At 36.5% G+C, this 25752-nt stretch overlaps 1 protein-coding gene across 1 annotated transcript in view; it reads right to left on the bottom strand.

Annotated features, from left to right (window-relative positions):
* Positions 1–25752, bottom strand: part of PPP4R3A (protein phosphatase 4 regulatory subunit 3A) — a 42093-nt gene that overhangs the window by 6026 nt on the left and 10315 nt on the right. The window contains exons 3-12 of the mRNA XM_062495471.1: positions 17562–17660; positions 14598–15215; positions 5837–5914; positions 5626–5742; positions 5039–5155; positions 4653–4784; positions 4460–4562; positions 3417–3575; positions 2050–2219; positions 374–516 (exon numbers count right to left, since the gene is read on the bottom strand). Of these exons, the coding sequence (XP_062351455.1) occupies positions 374–516; positions 2050–2219; positions 3417–3575; positions 4460–4562; positions 4653–4784; positions 5039–5155; positions 5626–5742; positions 5837–5914; positions 14598–15215; positions 17562–17660 (1736 nt within the window). The remainder of the gene's footprint in view (positions 1–373; positions 517–2049; positions 2220–3416; positions 3576–4459; positions 4563–4652; positions 4785–5038; positions 5156–5625; positions 5743–5836; positions 5915–14597; positions 15216–17561; positions 17661–25752) is intronic.

Genomic DNA, 25752 nt, shown 5'->3' on the forward strand with positions numbered 1-25752 from the left:
AAAAATCCACAGAATGGTAATTTGCAACTGACAGTCTTTCAAATCAGCAGTGGAAATCTGTTATTTAAACAAATCAGCTTGGTAGAGAATACTTAGTTGGGTTCCAGCCTCATGATAGTACTGCACTTAAGACATGATTAATTAGCACTATGACTGGGAGTCCAGCACCTACTGTTTGCTGAAAGTTGAACAAAAGTCTGTAGCAACGTATTTGAAAATTACGCTTTTAGTCCAAGTAAATTCAGCAAGGCTTGAGATGCAAGCAGGGGGTCTAAATTATCTGTATTTCCCAGCATAAGAGAACAACCTACCAATAGTCTGATAAGAAAATTCAAGCATCAATATGCCATTAAGAGCATTTAGTGCATTTTACCTGTCAAGTTTTGGATTATCTTGTCTTTCCCTTTGTTGTTCAAATCGTAGTTTCAGTCCTTTGAATGTCTGCACATAATCTACATCTTCCAGTGCCTTCCAGTAATTTTCAATTACATGAGCTGTTAACGATTTTATATCTTCCTACAGGAAGAAACAAACATAAAGTGACTTATTTTTATTCAAATTAGCTTATTTAATACAATACAAAAGTATCTGAAATGAGAAGGGTATAGCAAGCACTGTATTAACTAACTTATGCAAAAATGAGTATCATGCCTATAAATCTAATTAAAAATATAGAGCGTCAAGTATTTGATTAGCAAAACAGCATCAATTTTCTAGCAGTATCTCCTTCAAAACATTACAGAATGTAAAGCCTGATAAAAACTATACCAAACCCAATTCTAAAATGTCTTTCCACTGTAACTGAGAGATATTTTTATACTGATAGAGAGCATGGCATGTAGTCCTTTAGGAATAAGCTGCTCCAGCAGGGCCTCCCTGTGGGGTCACAAGTCCTGTCAGTGTACCTGCTCCAGTGTGGTCTCCCTCTCCATAGGGCCACAGGTCCTGCCAGGAGCCTGCCCCAGCACAGGCTTCCCAAGATGTCAGAGCCTTCTTCTTCAGGCATCCACCTTCTGTGGCCTGGGGTCCTCCACGGGATGCAGGTGGATCTCTGCTCCACCACGGACCTCCAGTGGGGTACAGGGGGACAGCTGCCTCACCATGGACATCACCATGGGCTGCAGGGGAATCTCTGCTCCAACCTGAGCCAGTGGCACACTCATCTCAGAGCCAGCTGGCATTGGCTCTATTGAACACAGGGGAAGCTTCCAGCAGCTTCTACAGAAACCACCCCTTTAGTCACTGCCCACCACCGCCACTGCAAACCCAAACACCACTGTACACAAGTCATGACCACCTATACAGATGAACTTTTTTCATAGCTTCAAAAACCAGTTTTTAATCAACTCTTCCATGATGATTGATCAGGTAATTTTATTCTTGAATTATCTTGAGTCCCAACTCAAAGAAGAAAGAGGTGATCAACATGACAAAGATTCCAAGAGGTGACAGTGCGTGGTGACTTACTCCTCCACAAATGTCTGCACCCTAGCTTGGCCCCATTTACCACATTTACAGTCTGTACAGCATCTTGTCAGAATCTGGATGCAAACAACAGCAAGGAAACAGTACTGTACAGACAGCCAAACTGGCATGAATATTTAAGAGATTCCCCATGCGAGGAACTTGGTAGCACTCCATTAAAATAACCAAAAGAGATTGGTATCTCTTTTGTATAATTCCATATTGCATTGAATTGACATTACAGAGCACAGCTAGATTTGATGAGGTTGTAGCAGTAGTTTCTAATTACATTCCTGTCATAACAAGACCATCCAATCTGCATGACAAAATTTGATTAGTGCTGCCTTTGCAAATCTGGGTACTGTGAGTACAGTATCAAGTGAATTTTATCTTCAAGTAATGGTACTGCTTGAATATAAGAAAGAACATGTACAAATATGTAACAGTGATATAAAACAAGGTTCATATAAATACAGTATCATAGGGTCCCATGATGACAGCATAATTTAGAACAAAAGCAAAAAGAATCTTGAATTACAAGACTAAACAATACAGTAATTATCTTCAGCATATAATAGCACTCACCACTCTGATAAATTCGAACATCTCTATTATGGCAGAGTTCATCAGATTATAACGGGAACCATTATTTAGAAATGCTTTGACCACGGGTTCAAACAAAAAACTTTTCATTATGTAACGGTTGTAGAATTCATCCTTTAGCCCAATTATCTTTCTCTTGAAACGAAGGGCACCTGAAACACATGTGTTGTCAAAGAAATTTTTAAATTTGAAAGAAAAATTGCAGAAATTACTCGGCATTAGTTAGGGTAATTTACAGCCTCAGTTCATATACAGTAATACATTCAGTTGTTCTCTGTTTCTCAATAGTCTTGACTATACTGTTGAAGATAGAAGACCTGTGCTATCATAAAGGAATCCTCCATCATAACTATAAAATCAAAACACCTCTGTTCACACCAAATAATTCATACAGCATTGTTTAATTATAATACTACTAATATAAAAATCTATTTTAATTGTTTAAAATGACTTATGGCAAAGGTAAAACATTTTCTCAATAAAAGAACTCAGAAATTTGCTTATCGTCCCTATTATTCAAATGTTTGATTAGATTTAATTAGTTCTATCTGATTAGAATATAAATGATCTCATTTTAAAACTGGTAAATGACATTTTATTCACACATATAGTAAGGCAAAGAAAGGTGCGATTTACAACCAGTTTAAAGCTCTTTCTTAAACTCCAAAGTGTACACAAGTGAGAGAATGTCCATGCATAAAGATGAAGTACAGTATCACATGGCAGCACATTTTGCTTAGCAACCATGTGTACACGTTTTTTGGTTACAAAATGTAAAGGGTACTTATTGTATGGTACTGCTCAGTCAATTTAAGGCTTTGGTTTTTTAACTCTATGTGCACAATAGAATTACAGAGAAAATCTCTTATTTGCCTCCAGAATTAAGTCTGCTTTGACACTACCGAGCTGAGCAGGATCAAGAAACCACCACAGTCTGAAGAGCAGAACACTGAACCTCTGTGCAGCTTAATTAGAGCTGTGACTACCTGACTGCATTAAGTACCTCCAATAATTTCTACTGAAAAAAAAAAAAAATCAACAAAACTTACAATGTTCTCTTAGTATATTCAATACTGACATACCAGCTCTTCAATTCCCCTCTCCACTGAGATGAAGCAAAAAACCCTTCTTTTTCGAGGATAAAAATATATCAATAAATGCAAAATTATTTACTAATAGTAGCTGATATATCTATAATCTACTATGAGTAACATGGACTATAATGGTAGAATTTCTGTATTCAGTCAAAAATTGTCATGATCTATGAACAGTATTTTTCCAGCAGAGTGAAGATATGTATCAGTTCACATTCACAAAATTCTAATTTATTCTTTAGCTTTAAAACTTACACAATGCCAAGAAAGCATGCTTTGAGGCCATGAGAACGAGCACCCTTCGCAAGATATCTTTGTTAATAATGTAGTTTTTTATGTGATAGGTATGATGTTCTACACAAAAAGTTAGCAATTCCAGTATTAGTGCCAAGAGTTGGGCTGTCTGAAAATCATCTGTAATAAAACAAAACCAAAATAATTAAACATATCTGGAATACTGCCTTCAGAAGCTAACTTCAAATATCCAACTGCACTCTAGTAAACATTTCCAAGTTTTTTTTTATTTTCACACAGACATTGCAGGATATGTTTAGTCTTTAAAACAGAAATTGAACGAATTTGTTAAGGATTGAGTATTTTCTATGAATACAGATATGGCAGGAAACTCTCTTAAAATACAGAGCCAATTACATTTTTCTTAAATTGGTGTTTGAAAGTTCAGAGTACAGAACTTAACCCTAACACAAACAGTCAGGCGTATTTAACCAAATCACATTATGATGTCCACACATCTGGATCATAAACTATTGCCCCATATGCAGTGTCTTGACTAAATCGGCACAAAAAATGTGATCTACAATGCTTTTTAACTAAAGTACTATGCAAGAAATATCTTTTAACACTTGCAGTAAAAACTGTTGCTAGTAGCCAGCACGAACAATTACTTCATCACTGATTTCTGCTTTCTTAGTCTGATGTAGGAACAATACTCTCAAATTCAGCACACCTTCCCAGGGGAAATGTTGCAACATTTCTAGTAATCCCTGACCTTAAGAAACCATTTAGACCTGTTTAGAAGTCTAAACTGCCCCATGAATTCCTAAAAATTATAAAAGCCAAATCTGCGGCAAATGTTCACTTCTTAATTCAGGTCTCTCTACAGAGTTTTGTGCTTATGCATTATTCAAATGACTAAACATTGAATCAATATTTTACTTTGAACAATGTTTTATAATCTCAGACTCAAATTTTTTAGATGGAAAATGTCCTTTCACAATTATTCTAAACATTGACATTCAACAGCCTTCATGTGCCCAAAATCTATAGAGTGTCATTACCTTTGCTAGGCTTGTCCTCTGTAGTATTGGCCAATAAAGGGGCTGTCAGAACATGCATACAATGTTTGTAGAAGAAACCCAAGAACTCTGTCTTTTCTGTTTTCTAAGGAATGAAAAAAATATATGTAACATATATCATCAAATACCCTAAAAAAAAAAGAAAAAAAAATTTCATTTGAACATATTTACTTACATTGGCAGTGGCAAGCATATTTTCTGGATCAACTAAAGTACGGAGCAAACCCATGAGTAGCACTGCTCCTCCAAGTTCTGGATCTGTGTCACAAATCATGTGCTCTATAATGAGGTTAATAAGTAATATATCCTAAGAGGAGGGAAAAAAGAAATCAATTCAAATGCTACTCCCTTGCACCAAATCTGAAATTATACAATGCAACAAATATCTGAACAGGTGAACTCATCTCACCAAACAGAACTAATTAAAACAGAGCAGCTCCATGTCCTGTCACCAAATTATAAATTACTTCTTTGAAACTAGGGCTCATGTCATTCATAGTCGTAAGTATACACCAGTAATTTCAAAAACAATACACCCATTTCTGAGGACTCTCTACTTACATCATCATTCTGCTGCGCTTCCTGCATCACAAATTCTCGTACCATGGATGGGTTGTATTCAACCAAATATGAGAATATGTCAGTGGCTGCACTTCGTACTTGTGCATCATCCATACCCTGAGAAAGTCAAATAAAATCATTTTGTTTTCTTGAAAGGAACCAGAAAACATACAGTTTTAATTCCTTCTCACAAATCACTTGTAACTATTGCTAAAACCAGATAACAAAACTAAGTCAACTCTCACTTCTCTGTAAATTTCGTGACAGTTGGACAAAATCAATTTTATGGTTTCCTTGCCCTTTGATCAATTTCCCTATTTTCTTACTTATTTGGATACCAAAAGGCAAGCAAAGCTAGGAAAGCAAATAGAAAAACAAAATCTGTAGAGTGCCAGGGCATTTACCAATGTCATATTGTAAAAGCTTTTAAAGTTCTACAAAAATATTTTGAACATTCTGAATCTTAAGCTAGGACAAGCCAAACTATGCAAACAAAAAAGAAAACCATTTGCTGAAGTTACTTTTTAGAAAAAGCCTCTCTGAAGATAAACAAAATTTTTATGATAGATAGAATTGAAATGACTTACCAATATGACTTCTAGTGCAGGCAGTATGCCCATATTTGACAAAGTTTTGAAAAATGCATCTCTGTTTTGAGGTTGCAGTATTTGTGAGAATGCACAAAACTCTTTCAGAAAATTTACCTGAAAACCAGGAATATACTAGTTTAGTAATTTAAAAAATATATATTTACGTGTCACTTTGTGGCAACTGTCACATATTTTCCAGATTTCTTACCAGTTCCTGTCTTTTCTCCTCATCTGTGGCTTCATCTGTTAGTTGTGCAAACAAGTCTGTCAGAAATTTTTCATCTTCCTACAAAAGCAAAACAATACCATTTGTTTATTTGACAATATCAAAAGGCATCCCAGTATAATATAAAGTTCTTCTAGACCAGGCTTCCTGGAATGAAGAGAACATATGTTTATATACTGTAGTTAATCACACAAGTATCAATTTTCTAATTAAATTTTCAAGGAAATGAATATGGATGTTGAGCTTGAATCATGTTCAGAATCACTCCATCCCCCAACAAATCACTCTCAATTACGTCTTTTGTTGCCTTTCCTTCCAGTTGTCCTTTTTCTACTTTCTACTGCAACTCTCATTGTTTTGTATTTGACTTCTTCAACTTCCTTCCCCCTTGTGACATGCCAGTCCCCCTAAATCACACTACCCTTGGACAGCTGTTTACATACATTTATAAACAACACCTCCCACACAGCCCTACACACACGCATGCATACATGTGTATCTTTGGAGTGTTATTAGACCTCTGAAGCAGAACAAAAGCAAGGACACAATGAAGGGAAAGCTGCCTAACAGCAGGAACGAGGTGAGATTCCTTCCCCCTCAATGCTGTGAAACGAGTGAATTCTAGAGACCAAGTCAAAACAACTGTTCCTATTACATACAGAATTTATTGGAATTCTGGCTGACAGCAATCAAAACCCACTCCATTATTTTCACACAGCTATACCTTAGCAAAACTACTAACAGCTGCAAACACATTACAAATGTGTATTTAGATTGAAAGCAGCAGCAATATTTAGCTTTCCATAACCTTTGCACTCCTAACAACTAGGAGATTATTAAGACAGAAGTAAGCCTTCTCCCATCCTTTCCCCAGGATTATGCAGTAGTAAGGCAGCACCTGCTTGAGGAAGGCTCCTATAGATCAGGTACCAATATATTTTTTCAGAAAGCTGCCACTGTTGTTTCCTGTGAAGTCAATAACACATGGATGTACAACATCCCTCCATCCCAAAACCAAAGTGCCAGAAACCCAAGATGCTTTGCTCATGTTTGCAATGAAAAAGTACTTCAGATACACACACAAAAACCTTCTTATGTTGTGAATTACCTCAGTACCCCATCCAGGCTCACCACGCAGCCTTGCTGAGAAAGTGACTACCTCAGTTCTGACAGCACACCATGCTAAGGCTGCTACAACAATGCCACAACACAAGCAGCATCTCCACATGGCACTGCACAACACTGATAAATGCAGAACACGTTGGTATGAGCTACTATATCTCACTGCACTTTAAAGTAAACCTCATATTTAGAATATGCCACGTTTTCTCATCTGATGCTGAACTGTGCTCTTAACCTGACCTAACAGACAATGAAAAAGAGTGATTTCTGGGCACAAGTTTAGGTGCTGTTTCTGTGACTGCTTCAAAATCAAAACAAAAGGAGATAGGAGCGACCACATTTGAAGTATACCAAAATTCACTCTGGAGAATCAAGCACAGATGTAAATTTTGACTTCCAGATATTGACAGTCAAATATGTTCAAAACAACTATTAAGGTGTTTGATTTCAAGAAACGTACCTTAAGCTTTGATAGGAGAATACAAGGATGTTTGACTACCTGCTATCCAGCTGTTATATGGTTTTTTAAGTTTTCTGTTCTAGTATTTAACTCATTAGACATTACAGGTAATGCAAGTAACCCACAGTAGACATACTGACATATTTTGTCCCTGAAATTAAAAATAAAATAAAAAACAAACGAAACAAAACCACCATAAAACCCAGTTCTTCTGAATAATATGTAGGTTCTTTTAAATGATTAGCAGTGCATTAAAAGAAGGCCACATAGTTTTCTTTCATTTATCTTTTCGCTATTTTGATCAAGATGTAGAACTAATCTTACTTATGAAAACTATTGAAAAGATGCATGCTTATCCCCAGCTGGAAAGCATAACCCCTATTTCCATTCTCACTGCGAAAGCAACGTTTCACCTCTTCCATGATATCTGAGAGTAAGGGCAAGTCAACTATTTTAAAGTGATCACTGTGAAAAAATAGTGGAAACTGCAGCAGCAGATAATCATGTCTCTTAAATATGTAAGAGCCATAAGCAGTGTACCTCTGGGGAAAAAGGTACACTCTATTGCCCAAAGCATCAAACTGGGAGTTTATGTTGTGGAAGGAGAAGAGACCCTGTACTGCTGGTGACAGATATGTGGGTTTCATTTATGACCCACTTCAGTGTCCCAGAGACAGTCAGCTGGGAAAGCTGCACATCTGGCACCCCATGGCAGAGCAGCACAGGCAGGAGCTGGCTGGGCAGGAAGGCGTGGGCAGGACCCCAGCTCAGCTCTCGACCAGATCCTGCCACATCCCTGACCTGAGCAAGATGTGGTTGTCAGCAGCAGAGAGCAACCCACTCGCCCTGGTATTGGGCTTGCAAACATATGAGACCTGTAGAGGGGACTTTAAATTGTCACGTGATTAAGACTTCAATGCTGGCACTTAATGTTTCAGGAAGAATTTGCAGAAGTTCAGTACATAACTATTTCCCAGCATTCCAAATATAGACTACAATACAGTATTTTACAATTCTGCATTAAATACAATATTGAAACATTCTCCATGTCATGTCATCTCCCAAAACCCATTAAATACCTTGCACTTTTAAATTAACAAGATTACCTAGGCTCTCTAATGAAATCTCTAGGCTCCAGAACAACCATGACCTATTTAAAATCAGACAAATTAAGATGGATCTGAGTGATTGAAACATCCCACCCTTCCATGGATAATATGCAGTAAATGGCACTTATTCCAAGAAAATAAAACCAACTTATTACTAACTTCACACTTATGGCTTAGCCCTGAAAAGCATCATTTATCTCATTCCAGATGCTTAATGAAAAGCAGACAGGTTGCTGTTCATGAGAAAAGACCCAATCCTCTCACATGTATAGAAAAACTGTCATTGCTAAGAACATTCTAAATACAATATTCTCTCTCTCAGGCTATAAAATTACTGACAGGGGTAATATATCTAAAGAAACATCCCTGAATAATACTGCCATGACCTGTGGAAATGCAGAGTCTGAGACCAGAGTTCACATATTTTAGAAGTCACAAAGCATGAACACAAAATGACAGAATTACACAAATTTAAATGCTTTCTTTTTTTCCAACTTGTAAAAATCCCTCGAAGGATGTCTGTGAACACAGTGCAAATGCATAATTCTCTGCATTATGTGGTCTTTTCATGCAGGCAAGTATCAAAACACATTTAGCTGTACCTTAGAAGCTGTGAAGATGACAACTGTTTTCCAAGAAAACCAAACTGCAAACAAAAGTTTGTAATGTAATTGCGAATTCTAGGTACTTTCCCCAGGTATAGAAATTATTAGAAATGCAATACTTAAACTGTGTGTATACCAGACACTAAGTATACTCATTTATGTTTTACAAGATCTAAGTAGATGCTTCCATATTTAATACATTTCAAAGCTCATGAAGACAAAAACAAGCCAGGCCAACTACTCACTCAGTCGTTTATGACTTTAAAAACAAGAAAACCCAAGAAAACCCCACTCACAAAAAGGAACATTATTTACATTTGTGATTCATCTTCCAAAGTAGCCATCCCCCTCCTCCTGCAAGGCACTTAAAAAAGGATTTTTCAAAACCAGGCCTCTCTTAGATGTAATTAACATTCAGTTATCAGGTATTTTTTGTGTCTGTGATATCACAGATAAATGACATAAAATGTACTTTTCTCAAAAAAAAAAAAAATCTACGAAACTCAACACCACCTAAACTGGAGAGAGCACACATTCCATCCTATATTTTACCTCCATATTAATTTTGGGCAGAAACAGTATTTTGGCTCATAAAGTGAAATTTTCATAAAATATTCCTAGCAAACATAATTACTGCTTCAAACACACATTCCTCTCCGCTACCACACGAAAGATTTCTTAGTTTAAAATCTCTTTTATATCAGACTGCCTTTCCACACATACCTTCACCATGTACTACTTCCACTTGACTCAACATGCTGGAAAAGTAGTGAGATCCACCAAATCATTTTTGTAATTTCTGAACACATGGAAAATAATTTTCCACAATGAAGAAGTCAATCCCAAAAATCATGAGCATGCACCACTTGCAAATCATTTCCCCCAGAAAGTGGCATCCTTTTACACTTCACTGCAAGGTGAAATTAGCCTAAAGTGAATCTCCAGTTATTCCCGAGCCAACTACTCTAAGAAAGCAGACTGGATTTGGGCAAAACTACCAGTATGCACTAACACAAACCTTCCTCTAAAACAACTACAGATAATTACATTTGCATCCACAGGACTCTGTTAAGAATAAGCAACTATTTGTAAAACCACTTGCAAAATTAAAACTTGCCTATCATTACACATAAATACAGTAAAACATACAGATGTACCTAAATACCTGTAATTTTTTAGCTCTTGACAAGGGATATAGGGACTCTCAGCAATATGACTTCTGTATCTAAAAATTCACATTTATCAGTGCCATCTGATCACTGCTCTACCAGGCACAAAAAACTATTTTAACATATGTCCCATTTTCCCCTTCTACTCTCCATTTTCCCAAAAATTAAAGATCGTGAAGTCTAAATGCACATACCTAAAAGTAATCCTAACAATATTCTTTGTTCTGGAATATAAAGACATTGCATGATCTTGCTGGCAAAAAGAACACACCAATGAGAAAAGAGGGAGAGAACAGAAGGAAATAGTGTTTGCTCACTCTATGGCGCAGTTTTGCAAGTTTGGTTTTTTAATGAACTAGTTAAAAACACAAAGGGAAAGAACTGGTGGCCTCCAGTGTGCACATTAGAATATATTTTTGTAAATTGCAAAAGAGCGTCATATAAAGCAAGAAACACCACTTACCTGTCCCACCCCCACTCTCAAAACTTGGCCAACTCCGTGTTTCAGCAAGGTTTCTTGGTGGCTATGACATCTCAAGACTAGAACAGGCTGGACCCCAAGCAGTAAGACAATATTAGGAGGGGCTGAAATTGCAAAAAAATGTTATATACCTCTTTCATATCTTACACACTGTGAATGACAAAATCTGCAACTGAGCAGATTTTCACAGCAGTTAATTCTGCAGGTTGGGAATACTGTTTTCATGGCTTTATTATTCATCATGCCTCAACAGTACCTGGTTTAGTGAGATGCTAACATACTCGCTTAAAATTACCTAATAAAATTAAACCACAAACAAACTAACCTCCAGTCCTCAGAAAAACCCATCAATGTAAGCACATTTTTATAATGCTTATGAGAAAGCTAACCCTCATGAAGAAGGAGGGAAGAACATGGTTTATAACCCTAATGCCAAAGATTACCTATTTTCTAGTTTTGGTTTTAGCATAGAAGGGCAACAGTTACTTTACCTACGAAAGAAAGCAAAATTATCAAAGCATGTATCTTCCATGACTACAGAATTGATTTTTTTTAAACACATGCGAAGTCTCTCTAATAAAGCCAGAACTCTGAAGAATCAGCATATTCTCATCTACAATATTAATTGTAACTGAAAAACTGACTTGAAACGTCAGTGATCTTCAATGACTGTAAATGGCCTATCTTGACAGTAAATGCCTTAAATAAAACACAGTGGTAGTTTTTAGTAAAGTCACTCATCTTGTCAAAAAGCATAAGACACAATCTGTAAGGTCTTGTACAAACTCCTAGTCATTTCTCTGAAACTACAGTCTGGCTGTGTTAATTGAGATGAGAGTACTGGAAGGTGCCACTCTGGTTAATACACAGACTGACATGGAAAGGCCTCATTACAGCTTACTTTTTTTTCCCATGATGTTAGAGTAAGAATTTTTCTTTTCCTTTCCTTCACAGCGAGGGAGAGAGAGAAAAGAACAGAATACCCAACAACTCTGTTGTAAACACAAGAGTTGCAGGATGTCATGGGATATCAGCTACTCAGGGACATTATGCCAAGTGAAACTTCCCAAAAAGAGATATCTTATGTCACATCCTCAATGGCCCAAGAGAGACAACCTAAAGTCAACAGCAGAGGCATTAACAGCCTTTATTATGCATCTACTAAGAACTTGAGACTCATCAAGGCTTCCAATAAACTACCATGAGGCAATCCCAGTGTCTTTTCAATTAATAATGACTTCTAAAATAAACCACTTCTTAAGTACACATGTAAGGTTAGCAAGCACCAGGAACTACACAGAACTATACATCCTTCATGAAGTAACACCCCTCCATGCACACAAAGTACTGTAATACCAGCTACAGGAATGCATGCATGGTTAAACCACACATTAATGGAAGAAAGCCCTTAGGAATTATTTATACAAGTGAAATCAACAAAACCAGTCTCTAAACTCAGTTCTCAGAGAATTATTTATTCTGTGTAAAGAAATGGGAAGGAATAGTATCATATATATTATACACAGACTGTAGGAATGGGGAGGGAAATGAAACCAGGGTGCAGAGATTACAGAAAAATGCAACCTGGCCTATTGCTCTATGAATAATGAATAAATAAATGACAGGTAAGTAGGCTGACACCTTGAGTTAGAGCTATACTGCAAGAACTTGGAAAATCAATCAATCAGTCAAGCCTTTTAAACTCTTAGAAATGCAATGGACACATAATTTGTGAGTCTTTCTTAATTTCCTCAAAAACAAAAAACTGATCAACAATGTTAAACTATTTCTGACAGATTCTTATTTATAAACTCAGGGAGTTTTTCCTCCTTACTACAAAGCTGTACTGTGAAAGTACTAGGAAATGCAGTGTAGCACAGGGCGTATTATCTTTCTTGTGTACTCTCATTCCGGGCTCCTCAAAGCTTTTCTGGAAAGCATTTGAACAATTCCAAATGTTTACTGAACTTTGGGATGCAATGTTAATTCTTCTGGCTCCAACGTACATGAAATATACTTCATTCTCAACCTTAGAGAACAGTAGTGAAGACAATGTTCAAAAATCTGCTGTCACACAACAAATCAAAATCAGATCTGAGTCTTTTTCAAATGTAAACTGCAACTAACAAGTCTGGCAACAACACAAACCCTTGATATTCTACCTTAAACGTGCCCTACATCTATTAACCTAACACAAGTTGTAAGAGATAGAAAAAAGGAAACTCATCAGTCTCTAGTCCTCAATAAAGTTATCTCGGGTCATCTGGCAAACACACCCTTAATAATTTTGCAGGATCAGGCCCTCTTTTTCCTTTTCTGCCCAGTTTCTTCTTTGAAGCTAAAGATCCTTCTCAGAATCAGCCACTGTCCCCAAGACTCCTGAAAAATTCTTCCCCTCTTCCTCCTCAAGTCAAAATGTATACTCTTCAGAAATTTGCTTTTAGCAGCCCTTGCCAAGAAGGCAAGATATTTTTTGAGACAACAGACATAATGGATGCTCCAGTTGAGACCCTTTAACTGAATCTTTTTCACCATTCTCTCAAAGTCAGACTTGTAAACCTCTTCAAATTGGCAGCTCCAAAATGATTAAGGCCTTCTGACTTTTCCAGATAAGCAACTGTGACTTGATCAAGGACATACACACAGACATGAACAGTTTGGTTCACCTGGGTATAAGATGGGGCCTAGCACTCCTGAAGATGCCTGAGGTGTTTCACTTGACAGATTAAAGCTCCAAGAGAGTGGATTAAGTAATACCTGTACTCTGATAACTGAGTGTGATGGAGGAAAAATTATGAGGCCTTATTGTGACAATTAGTTGCTCTAGGAGCTCGCAAAAGGAATTTTCACTCCACTTTGCTATAGATTTTCCATGAATTTATACAGGGTACATCCTGAGAGTCAAACTGAAGATAAATATGATTAAAGTAATTAGTAACATCTAACACTTGGACCATTTCTACAGATCAGACAGCCCCTACAGAGACAGTGACAATTTATTAAACTCTGGGAGAAATAAGAAAACGATAATTAACTTCTACAAACCCAAATACACGTGCTGTAACACTTTCCTGAGTTAGCTGGAAGCTCCCCTTACAGAGATGTGCCACCAACTTCTAACACCATTACAAAAGTCCATGGGTTGGTGCAGAACACCTAAAACATTGGTAAGCTATGTAAAGCATCAAATAATCTCTTTACATTTGCAGTAAGACATATTTAATGAAAAATTGGTAATTCCAAGCACTGGTATTTAGGGATTTACTCAGAAAAACTAAGAAAAATTCAAGCATCCAAAATGGTCTTGGTTTTTAAGCTGTGCTTTCCAAACAGCTAATTTAATTTACTACAAAATTAGCAACAACTACATTATGGTAGCAGGTTATATTGTGAAATTTACACAAAGTGATTTTTTTTTCATGGTAAAATGACAGAAGATATCCCTAAGTCTAGTGACTAAAAATTTCCAAAATACAAAACAGCAACCCTCAAAACTCCTACTAAAATCAAAGATTCCAAGTGCAAACAGTACTATTCATTCCAAAGAACCTCTCTGAATATTCTCCATGTTTGCTCTATTTAAATCAGTTACAGAGAATCTAGTCCAAACCCAGAAATTAAAGAACATGTATCTGACAACTCAATACTCAAATCCATGCCTTTTCTGTCACACTCCACAATCACTTACAGAATCACAGAACTGAAGGTTCCACTGAAGCATCTCAATCTTTCCAGGAATAATCATCCAACTTTCTTGCCCACACACAAATAAGAGACTATGAATTTTTGAAACTTACCTGTAACATCCCAACTATTTCCACTTTGTTAAAAAAGATGAAAGAATGAAGTGTTGATAGCATATTTTCCTCAAAAACTGAGGGAGTGGGTAGGACCATATCTTGAATATATTGTACTCTGTATGTCTGATGTATTTTTTGCTTCAGCTCTGGATCAGATATAGGTATCACCTCTTTAAATTTTGCTGTCTTAGTCAGAAATTCCCTGTGTTTCCGTGACTGTGATAAAGACGGATCATATTCTAGGCATCCAATTACATCCATTATACATTCCTCGGAAAACATGACTTCAAAAAGTGCAGTTCTGTTCAAAAGGAAAATTCCCTTAATAATTTCGTATAAGTGGTGTAGTCCTTCAATGTTCTCCAAGTCTTCGCACACATGAAAAATTTCTAAGAGCTTCTTAATATAACCCTCATTTTCCAGTGCTAGTGCGAGTTTTTCACGACGCAACGGTGAAGGCAGTGAAGATGCCACAAGTTCTGCGATTTCTTCTAGTCGGCTGAGTTCACAGGATGGCAATTCTAGACCTGGTGATGACATATCATCAAAGCGTTCCTCCTCAGATTCATCAACAAGATCCTGAGTAATATCAACAGAAGGGTCTTTGCCTTGAACCTGCAAAACAAGATGTGGCAAAAAGCGGGGTTTAATTTCACTGTTACTTGAATGCTTTAAAATATATAATTTAAGTATCACGAATTTTCTTTGTACGGGCAAAATAGAAATGTAAATCTAGTCTGACATTTGGTTTGGGAAATAAGAGATAATGAGCAGATTTCTTCAGGTAGAAAGTTTTATAGAACTGTTTCTACATTACACATTCATTTATTTTCTAAAAATGGGAGGAAGAATAAGGAAAAAAAACCTACATTTTCTGAGTACCTCAAATAAAAACAGAAATTTGCAATTATTAATACGGACAGCAACTTCTTAATAGACCACTTAACTAAGCTGTTTCCAGTCTTTATTCTGTGCAGACAGATTTTCAAATGCAAATCTGTATTACATTATTCTAGTGATAGCTTTAAACATTTATCTATAGGCTATTAACTGCTCTTGATGTTTTTCAAAACTTCCACAACCTCAAACAGAGAAGAGAGGACAGTCTTGCTAATTTATCTGTTATTTTCAGCTCTGGAGAGCTGCAAGTCAAAATCTGTTACTGTGCACTTCCTAAATACTCAATGGAGACACAGAATCTTCTCTTAAGAACAAAAAAGCTCAAACCAACACCGACAAAAGAACAGTGGAACACTGACTGCCAGAAAAATAATGCACAGGACTTGCAAAGATCTCTCCAGAGATATGAGGAAACTGTGGAAAGTATGGATTAGCAAAAAAATGCACAGACGCTTGGGGACCAAAGTGTATCAGCTTTAATTACATCTTAATTTTAGCATCTGCTTGGAGTCTGATGTGTCAAATTCAGAGAAGCACTGCTGTACAGAACAGTAGAAGGTGATGTTGTTTTTAATCTAGAAAATCGGCAAAAAAACCCACGGGAGAAATAATGCTTCAATTGTAACAGCATGCTTATAGTCAGAATGCTGCTAAACCCCATATTCTGTTCTGCATATACAGCAGCAACCAATTTCTCTATAAATGGTATCAAAGCTTTCCTTTTAGAAGTTTTAATGACTGAGGAAGCTTAAGATCTATAAAGTACGCCAGACACAATAGCATGGCCTCAAAACAGGATGTAAAGACACTGCTTTCCTACAAAAATACTAGATCTTTACATGAGGGTGAGGAAACCGGGCTTCTTATCTGGGTGTTTCCTACAAATAAACTTCCCCTTTCCCCACTTTGTTTCTGTCCCCAGCTTTAGGGCCATTGACTGCTTGGAAATGTTTCTATACTTATTTACCTAAGTGGTAAACTGCTGAAAAAACTCATTCTGAAAAAAAGGAATAATCTATACACATGTAATTGTGAAACCAGATTTCTTTTGCTTTGTTTCTGAAATCACTAAGAACAAACTTCAAAACACTGCGTAGGGAGAGCGAGATGTTTGTTAAGAACAGAAAGAGAGTGAAGAGAGAGATTTATAGTAATATAAAGAAATCCCACATAATGTAGCACAGAATTAAGGGAAGATGTAATGCTTGGAAGGGAAGAAAAAACCCAAACAAGAACTGAGAAAGTGAACTAACATCAGTGAATATATTTGGGTCAATAGTTAATACCCAAACGAATATTATTCACAAACAACATTGATTCAGTGACCTAGTTCAGTGATCCGATTGTAGTGGTAAAACACATGTTAAAATAGATACATGCTACATATACACTGTTTGATTTCTTAAAACATTGTGTTTAAGGTGATTATACAATGATGGAGCTATCTCCTACTATCAGATCAATCTTCCATAGCCCAGAAAATTTTACATGGAAAAAAGTTCTGAGAGAAACTCAATATTCCCCTCACCAGAAACAGAAAAATGAGAAATGCCGAAAGACAAATGTAAATAAAATATGGCATTATTATATACACCATATATAAAATGATATATTGCAGTATAGTCTCTAAGAAATACAATATAAAACTAAGTGCTCACATACATTCTTCTTTCTACAATAAAACTCTATAGGTAATCTTTCCATTTATGGCTACCATGAAAAAAGTTAATGATGACATTAATTATTGGGTAACTTTTTAAGCACTCATTTTCAGCTACACTTTCTTGGGTGAAAATAGAGTTAAAAAGTTATGTTGAGTAGAAAGCCCTGAAAATGCTCTAAAAAAGTACCCAAAACTTAGATTATGTTTGTATTAAATTTCTGGAGGAAGAAGAAAGTTTTCAAATTTAAAAATGCAAAATTTGGGAGAGCTGACTAAAACGATAGTTTGTACTTTCTATCTGCTATTGCTCAAATTCATGGCTCAGAACAGACTATAAGTTCTGAACACGAACATTTAGATTAATTAGATTGTCTGAATCTTACATTTATCAAACTTACCTGACATATTTTTTCCCATATTTCATCACAACCTGCTTTTTCTTGAAAGCTAAGTGCCAAATCATAATTTTCAGCTTCAGACCACACAATCAAGGTATCCTTTAAAGAGAGGAAGAGTATTTTCAGGCAATGTGTTTCAGATTTTATTAAGTAGCATTTAAAGAGTAAAATTTAAAAATAAAAACAGCCTGACACCTAATTATGACATGACAGTATTACAATACAAACACAATCATCACACTTCATAAAATTTGTATGTTTATATGATTAAAAACATTCCTGCATAAATCAGAAAAAAGAACTTCCATAAAGATATCAGAAGTTTTTTCTTACTTTACATAACCACAATATTGTAAATCTCAAAAAAATTGACCTAGAAAATGCACTTCCACCTCAGTGCATTCTCTAATAAAATACAGTAACAAAAGTAATAGTTTTGTGAGGGTTTATGTTAGGGGATTTTTTTAATGTTTCAGTTGGACCATATGAAACTGTACTTTTTCTGTAGGGTCAAGTATTTTTTCATTTTGTAGGCCCCAGAAGACATTCTGCTAATGCACAGAACAGCTGTTTAAAAGCTAGTCCCAAGACAGCTACAAACTTTAAAGAAGAGAAACAGCACAGTTCACTGCCTGGGACTACACGCACCCACTGCACTGAACCACATGACAGTTTTAACTTACCCAAACTACAATTCTGGAAGGAAGTTTTGCCCTAGACTTCCAGAAATTACTTGAAAACATGCTTAGTTATGTTCACTTGCCAGACACTGAAGCTCTCATCTACTTACTAGGACAGCTCAAGAGTTTATCAGAGTCCTCATATTGCATGCAAAACCAATATATGAAAGTGGAGGCTGATGCTGTAAACAGCAATGTCACACACTGACAAGGTATTTGATGAAGTAGTTTACAGAGTCTACTAAACAACTCTTAGAATAACTAAATAGAAAAATCAAACTAAATTAATAACAGAAAAAAGTAAAATGAGCATTGTTTACATGTACTGAATCAAGTTTTATTGTTAGCCTTTTGTCTTCCTGTAACAGCTGAAATATAGCCACAGTAAATACACATAGCCCCATGAAATTGCATTATTTCAGCCAAGTGCTAAACCATGCATTCACTCACTAGGACAAGAAAATTCTTCTTATATATAAAATGCAGAATTTCTACTTCATTAAGTACAGATTTTGCTTAGAGTGATATTAAAACAAATACTGACAATAAAAAGAAACCTTACATTTACATTTTGATATGCACTCACTAGAAAATACCTAAACTAAACTATAATCTAAACAGCACAATCAGCCAGCTCCAACGGGATTGTCAAGCAATACAATATAATCAATTTGCCATTACCAGAGCAGCAATACTGCTTCAGAGGCACTAATGGCTTTACCTTGTAAATGGCAAATAGTTTACCTTTTCCTTTTCCAAAGGGTTGAGGAAGAGGTGGTACACAGAAGAAAGGGATTTAGGAAGACCACCTCCAAAATACAAAAGGAAGAAAAAAAGTCATAATTAATAGCTTATTCTCTACAAGACGGTCACGGAGCAAATTCTCTGGTAATAACAGATTGACAGCACCTGGTACTGCTGACTCCAACAGAGCAAAAAAAAAAATCAGTTTACAAAAATATGAAAAGTGAAGGTCCCAAAAAAAGAGTTTACTATCTTTTAAAAACAGTATGTACCTTACTGCATATTAAGTACAGGTATCACGTTCCAATTCTAATACATCTATGTCTCCAACTGTATTTCTACTGCAGTAATTTTCAAGGCCACTCTCTCCTTAGCTTCACACTGAGTAGAGCTTATTTAATTAAAAAAAAAAAAAAAAACAAACAACCCTAACACCAAATTTTAAGTAGACCCTAGCAGAACTTGCAATATTCCCATCTAATTACATTTCCATCCAGGTGAAAAGTGGTTAGATTTCTAAGCAAGCCATTTCTAAAAGACCAAAAAGTATTTTCTTCTTGATAAAGAACACAACTAACAAATGGTGAAACTACTAAAAGAACACCAGTAAGGGCAGTGGTATTCACATTAACTGCTTAAGTTTAATAAACAAAAGCTCTAAGTCTCTGAATAAAATCCAGCAACAGATCAAGACAGAACACGGAAGGCAGAGAAAAATGAAAGACAAACCTGCTTTTGAAAACTACAGTCACAGATGTAGAGAAGTGTATCTGGCCATAGCATGGCAATTTTCCCCATTAACAAGGTCATTTACTACTAAATGAAGAAGCTCACACTCCCATACAGTCTGATTTTTTTTTAGTTATTTCTTCTTTGGGAAACAAAACAAAAAACTGCTCAAAGAAATAATCTGAGCAGCACAACAATCATCTTCCAGTTTGTTTCATCAGTATTAGAAAAGTGTTTTCCAAATGCCAATACTAAAATTTGAAATTATTAGTATCTGTCGTCTTATCACACAAGGTTTTGTATATTATGGTTCCTCAACAGAAATCTACCGATTGCTACGCCCTGGATCTTTAGTAACTGTATTTGTTTGTAGAACCTTTCTTGCATCAAAGGGCTTTTAAAAAGAGAACATGAAACAAAAAACATTCCACTCTGTTGCACAATACACAGTTTTGTCTAAATTCACTGTTAAATGCAGATAGTTGTGACTGCAATTTCATTTTGTTAATGCTACAAAGCTTATAATCATCAAAAAAGAACAGTTCAACACTTACACATGTATGAAGAAATGACTGAAGGAAATTTTACATCGAGTTAAAGATAGAAGAATACATCAACAATGGTCTACTTCCTGCTTATCTTATTGAAAGAAATCTTTCTGTACATGATCTGACATTTCCTCAGTGTAAACTGAGTCCACTAACAACTCTGGATCTCTCAGCCGTGGAACTGGAGTATCTGTTGCTTCCAAATATCAAACATTACTTCTTGAAACTCCAGAAAGCAACTTGAATTTCTTAAGAATGCCTTCTCCATTCAAAGAGAAAGCAGAAGTAAGGATAAATATGCTTAGTAATAGTGGCTACTGGTTGGAGAGGTAAGAAGATAAGTCTTGCACATCACATCTTGATGAGCATAAAATCCTCAATTTTATTTGCTTCATAGTAGCAGTTCTGGCTCAGCTGGATCAAAGACATGTCCTTTGTTGTCGCATTTCATATGAAATATTAGCATCTACACACAGAGAACTCAATGGGATAATTAAAACATCTAAAAATTGCACTGCTCTAGTTCTTTGTAAACAAAATGTGCAGCAGCAGTATTAAATCATAGCTACACTGCGTTAACTGTCAGAAATAAAACCTGAACAAAGGTTTTATTATTGAAGGACCTTCTACCGAGTTCTCTGTGAGAACCTCAGCACTCCAGCTCCTCATACTTTCAAGATGCATCACAGTTCTTGGCAAGACCTTTTTTAAAATAGGATGATAATCAGGAGCTATTTATGTAGAGTTCATGATCTTATTCATAGATTGAAAAATCATTTGCTGCTTTGCAAAAAAATATTTTGACAGTAGTGCCAGTTGGATGTGTCATCACTGTCTTAGCCCCTACAAAATTTGCTGTCTCCTTAGGACCATTTATATGAATTTGTTTTCTGTTACAATATGACGGCACATATAAAATGAGGAATTTTAAAATGTAACCAAAATTTCTGAGTATGGCCTCATTTCAGGAGGCCTATGTACTTAACATTCCCATAAGGAGGTATCAATCATATGTATGGCTGGAGGATAACTGCACACTCTAGTCCTTATAAGGGCACAGCCCGAGGCAACAATTCACAATACAATCAGTGATTCCTGTGCTGCATCAAGCCCACATGAAACAAGCTCTGCTTAGTTAGGGGTTCTCCAGAGGCACTACTGTGTGCTACAGTTTTATTTGAGACATCATGCCTCAGAAGCTAACCTGCAATAATTTAACCCAGGAAACTGTGGCAATTGCACTAAAGAAGGTTAGGGGTTTAGTAAGGACCTTATGACTTCGCTTTTTTGTTGCCAAAAGGCTTGTGTCACCTCGAGTAAAAAGTTTTGGATATATACTATAAGTCTGAACTTCTTCCCACAGCACTCACTACAAGTCAACCTTTATTAGACATTAAGTCAGTTTTATTTAACTATTAGAAAGTTGATTAGTAGGTGTCTTGTACAGCACTCACACAAAACTCCAAAGCAAGCTCTGGGATTTCATCATGAAGAATTTCAGAGCAACTAATACTCAGGATTTGATTCTTCTATGATTAAGTTAACAAAAACTGTTACTGTTTGACAATGGACTCTCATTACTGTTCATGTCCAGGGACAAGTCTTCTCTGTAGCTCCAAGACATTATTTTGGCAGCTCTATACGATTTAATTTACACTCAAGAAGTAGTGATGCCCTAAATTAGGTATTTCATAAACTCTTGCTTCCAGCCTTAAAAAGCAAGTTAATCTCTTCCTATTAACCCTCACATGGTTCAAGCTTATGACACTTTCCTGGCCCACACAAGGTTCAACAGTCTCAGCTGTTTTTTCCCCTCTTTGACTGCCTGATTGCTAGTTCCTTATCCAATTCCTTAGACTGTTAGCATTCACAGACACCTTCCTGGACATGCCAGCCCACCTTTCAATATCTTGCTATCTAAATATTTACTATCAAAAGTACAGCTTCATAATTTCAGGTTTCTGAACCTGAAAATGAAATAAACTACGTGCACCCAGACTTTTTAAGTTAAATACAGAGTCAGTGTTAGTTGTGGCAGAATCAAGCTAAAAAAACTGACCCAAGTAATGTAATATAAAGTTTCAATCCTGCATTTGGTTTCATGCACTTGTCCACCTAGAACGTGGTTATCTGGATGTGCTAACAATTATTAAAAAAAATTATTAACATGTCAAAGGCATACTGAGATTCTATTCTACTAGCCTGTAAAAGCTCAACAGACATGGACAACTTTTCAGTTAGTGATTTCATAGCTGCATTCCCATGAATCACATGGAATAAAACCAGTTTATTAGTTCTGAGCAGAAACTTGACTTACTGGCCATACTCAGTGTCCTGGAGTGACTTTATGATGCTGAATTGTATCCCCATTTGTCTGTTTAGCCCAGAAATCAGTTTTGCCCCCTTAAAGCAAGATCTTAAGAGTGAAGGGGGGAGAAGAATTGGTACAATGTCTGAGGTATCTGAATACAAAACAGAGATAAGAACTTCAGCTTTTTTCTCACGGACTGTGTTGTTTGCAGCACAGACAGTGGGAGAGAGCTCTCCTTTGGTTTTTTTAGTCAGTTTTTAGCTAGCTGAGGCAGAGAAGTTCCCTGGATTGGGGTTTTTCTTTTTCTTGGAACTGTTCAAACTGCTCTGGACTGAAAACCCAGAAAAACACCTGAAGCTCACACCTGCGGCCCACCAGGGCACAGGATGTAGCTGTTTCCAGCACAGAAGGGACTGATAAGAGACAGAGCGTCGAGCTACACCCCACAATAGGGACCTTCTGAATTTGCCATCTCTTCAGAACAGCGAGAGGTTTTCTTGTTTTATATTATTCATTTTTCATGCTTGTAAATATTTTGCTTGTTAAACAAACAGGTTTTTTCCACCTTCCTCCAAGGAAATATTTTCCCAAACCAGTTGGGAGAGCAGCCACTTGAATCTGCTTTCTAGAGGGACCCCTCTAGAACTTTCCTCCCAAATTTGTCCCTAAACCAGGACACTCAGCAACAGCAGAAAAATCAGAATACACAGGAAAACAGACCTGAAGGGAAAGACATGCATGCTAATTTAAAACATATAAACTGGGACACCTCAAACCCAAGAGCAGCCTGCCCTTCCCCTTGTTTATTCCATCACCCCACAAAGCCACACACTCTTCCTTACTATCTTAGCTACCACATGCACAAATTTTATTGAAACAGTTTCACTGTTAGCTTGACTGTCATGACAGCAAGCGTATGAAGTTCATTTTCTCTGAGCATTCAGTCAGTGCCCTTTTGGATATTTTCAAAACTTTTTTTTTTTATTAACAAGTCTGCTCTCTATTACTCAGGGATGGCCACCTTCAAGTTACATAGTTAGTAGACAGTACTTTGGATGAATTTTAGCTTTTTATTCTTGTGAGAAACTGAAAAAGAGACTGCAAAAGCAAATACACCTCTAGGGCAGAGGCAAGTCTCTGTAGCTGAAAGCTGTAAATAACTGAAGTCTTCCTTGTATCAGGCACAGAAAGGGATGCAATACATACTTCATCACTGTGTTACAGGATGCACCTAAAAAAGCTGAGGATACAAGTATTTACTCTTCTATTTTTAAAGCATTGCCAAAGTATACTGAAAAGCTATACCCCAGTCCCCACCTGTACCAGGTTTCTCCCTAAATAAGTGCTGTGTGTATAGAGGGCTTTTTAATCATTTAGAGCTGCATAGGAAGAGGTGTTGTCCTATTATATTAGTGGAATTACTCGTTTTCTGAAAAAGGATCACTTGTTTAAGAGCAGCATCTTTGTCATTAACACTCTGAAATTTCAATGCCTTAAACCCCCCCAACCCACAATTAAAATATATTCTACCTTTACTGGAATATTAAGAGAACAACCAACAACAGAAGAGAAAAGCTAAGTATTATGCATGTGACACAGCAATGCTCTGTATAATTAAATTCCACTTACTATACAAAACTTGCTTTTAAGGAGAATGTTACTATTTACTCAGTAATTAAATCCAGTAATATTCCATAGCAAAGTTATAGGACCACTATTGTAGCATTTGAAAATAACGCCAACAAAACTTAACACAGAGCTGTAAACAAGGATACAAATCAGGTGTTCATGTGACTGTACTGTGCAAATTTTGCTTTTGCTGAAGAAGTTTCTCCCTACAAATAGCTCTTTAACATAAGAAACATTAAGTCCTTTTTCTGAACCACAGGATATTAGTTTCTCAAGTTGTTTTCTTTCTAGCTTTTTTTCCTCATATGGCTTCCTTTCTTCTAGTTCTAGTATAAATAGCGATGAGTTTGCCAGGAAGTGCACAGTTCAGAGTATCAATGAACTTCCACTGGTAGCAATTCTATGTTGCAGAATCGCATACACAGACCTATCCTTTTTGAACATGGCAGAAAACAGCTCTGCATTGTCACAGACTAATTTATTTGACTACTGAAAAGGTAGTCAAAAGACTGTCTATGAATTTCATGTTTTAATTAATTATTTCAGACTTCCAGATGGCAAAGACGTCTGGGAAGACTGGGAACTAGACTGTGCAAACAAATACCTCAGGTTGACCTATGAAAAATGAGTCCCTGAGCAGGACTCAAGACCTCCCAAGTAATTTTTCTCTTCAAAGGCAAAAAGTTCTATTTACCACCACAAAGAGCCATCACTGCTTTCAACACTAAACACCAAGAAATATAAAGCAGACAGTTGGGACAAAATCATCCTACAAGCTCAGCTTCAGAGACGCAGTTTTTGTTAGGGTGTCTTTTGTTTGTTTGTTTTTCTGGTGGTTTAGTTTGTTTTCTTGGCTTCAGTTTCCAAGGGACCAGAAGCAGCAAGGCAAACTTGTCCTCAGGTCTTCACACCAGTATTTTGATAATTATCTAAGCTATGCAGTTATGAAAACACACATATGTAAACCATGAGCCTGCATAATTTGTGGTATCAACAATTAATGAGACCACCTACTTCACACTATTACTAACAGATCAGCATAGGCAGAAGGTTCTTTCACCAGTGGAAGACTCCACTGTTTATCACAAAGGTTTCTATAGGCTTCCTTTGTTGAAGGATCCAAAGCAACTGGCATAGCAAGGTTCCCCAAAAGCTTAGTACGCATCATCTCTCCTCGTTTCTAACCACAGATTGTTTCAGTCACTCCAATAAAAGACTGCTTCTTACAAGCCTCATGTCAGCCTAGACGAAAGTCAGAACTCATCCATTTATTCCACTAGATATTCAAAGTGCCCACAGGCTGCTTGCTGTGTTACAGTAGAAACGGATGTGTTGCTATGTACCCCTTAAAATACCATGGAGGGTCACCCTTACAACAAAATTCTGAGAAAAAAGCCAGGTAAGATCATAATGCTACACAGCTACTTTGAAGTTTTAAGTCTTAGATTTCTGGGAGATATTTTTTCTTGACATTTTCTAAGTGCAACTAACAACAGCAGGCAAACTCAAAAGCAAGTCTTCCATCTCGGGCTGCAATTTCACTAGTAGTG

Source organism: Cinclus cinclus, chromosome 6 (assembly GCF_963662255.1).
Source record: "Cinclus cinclus chromosome 6, bCinCin1.1, whole genome shotgun sequence".
NCBI classification, from domain to species: Eukaryota; Metazoa; Chordata; class Aves; order Passeriformes; family Cinclidae; genus Cinclus; species Cinclus cinclus.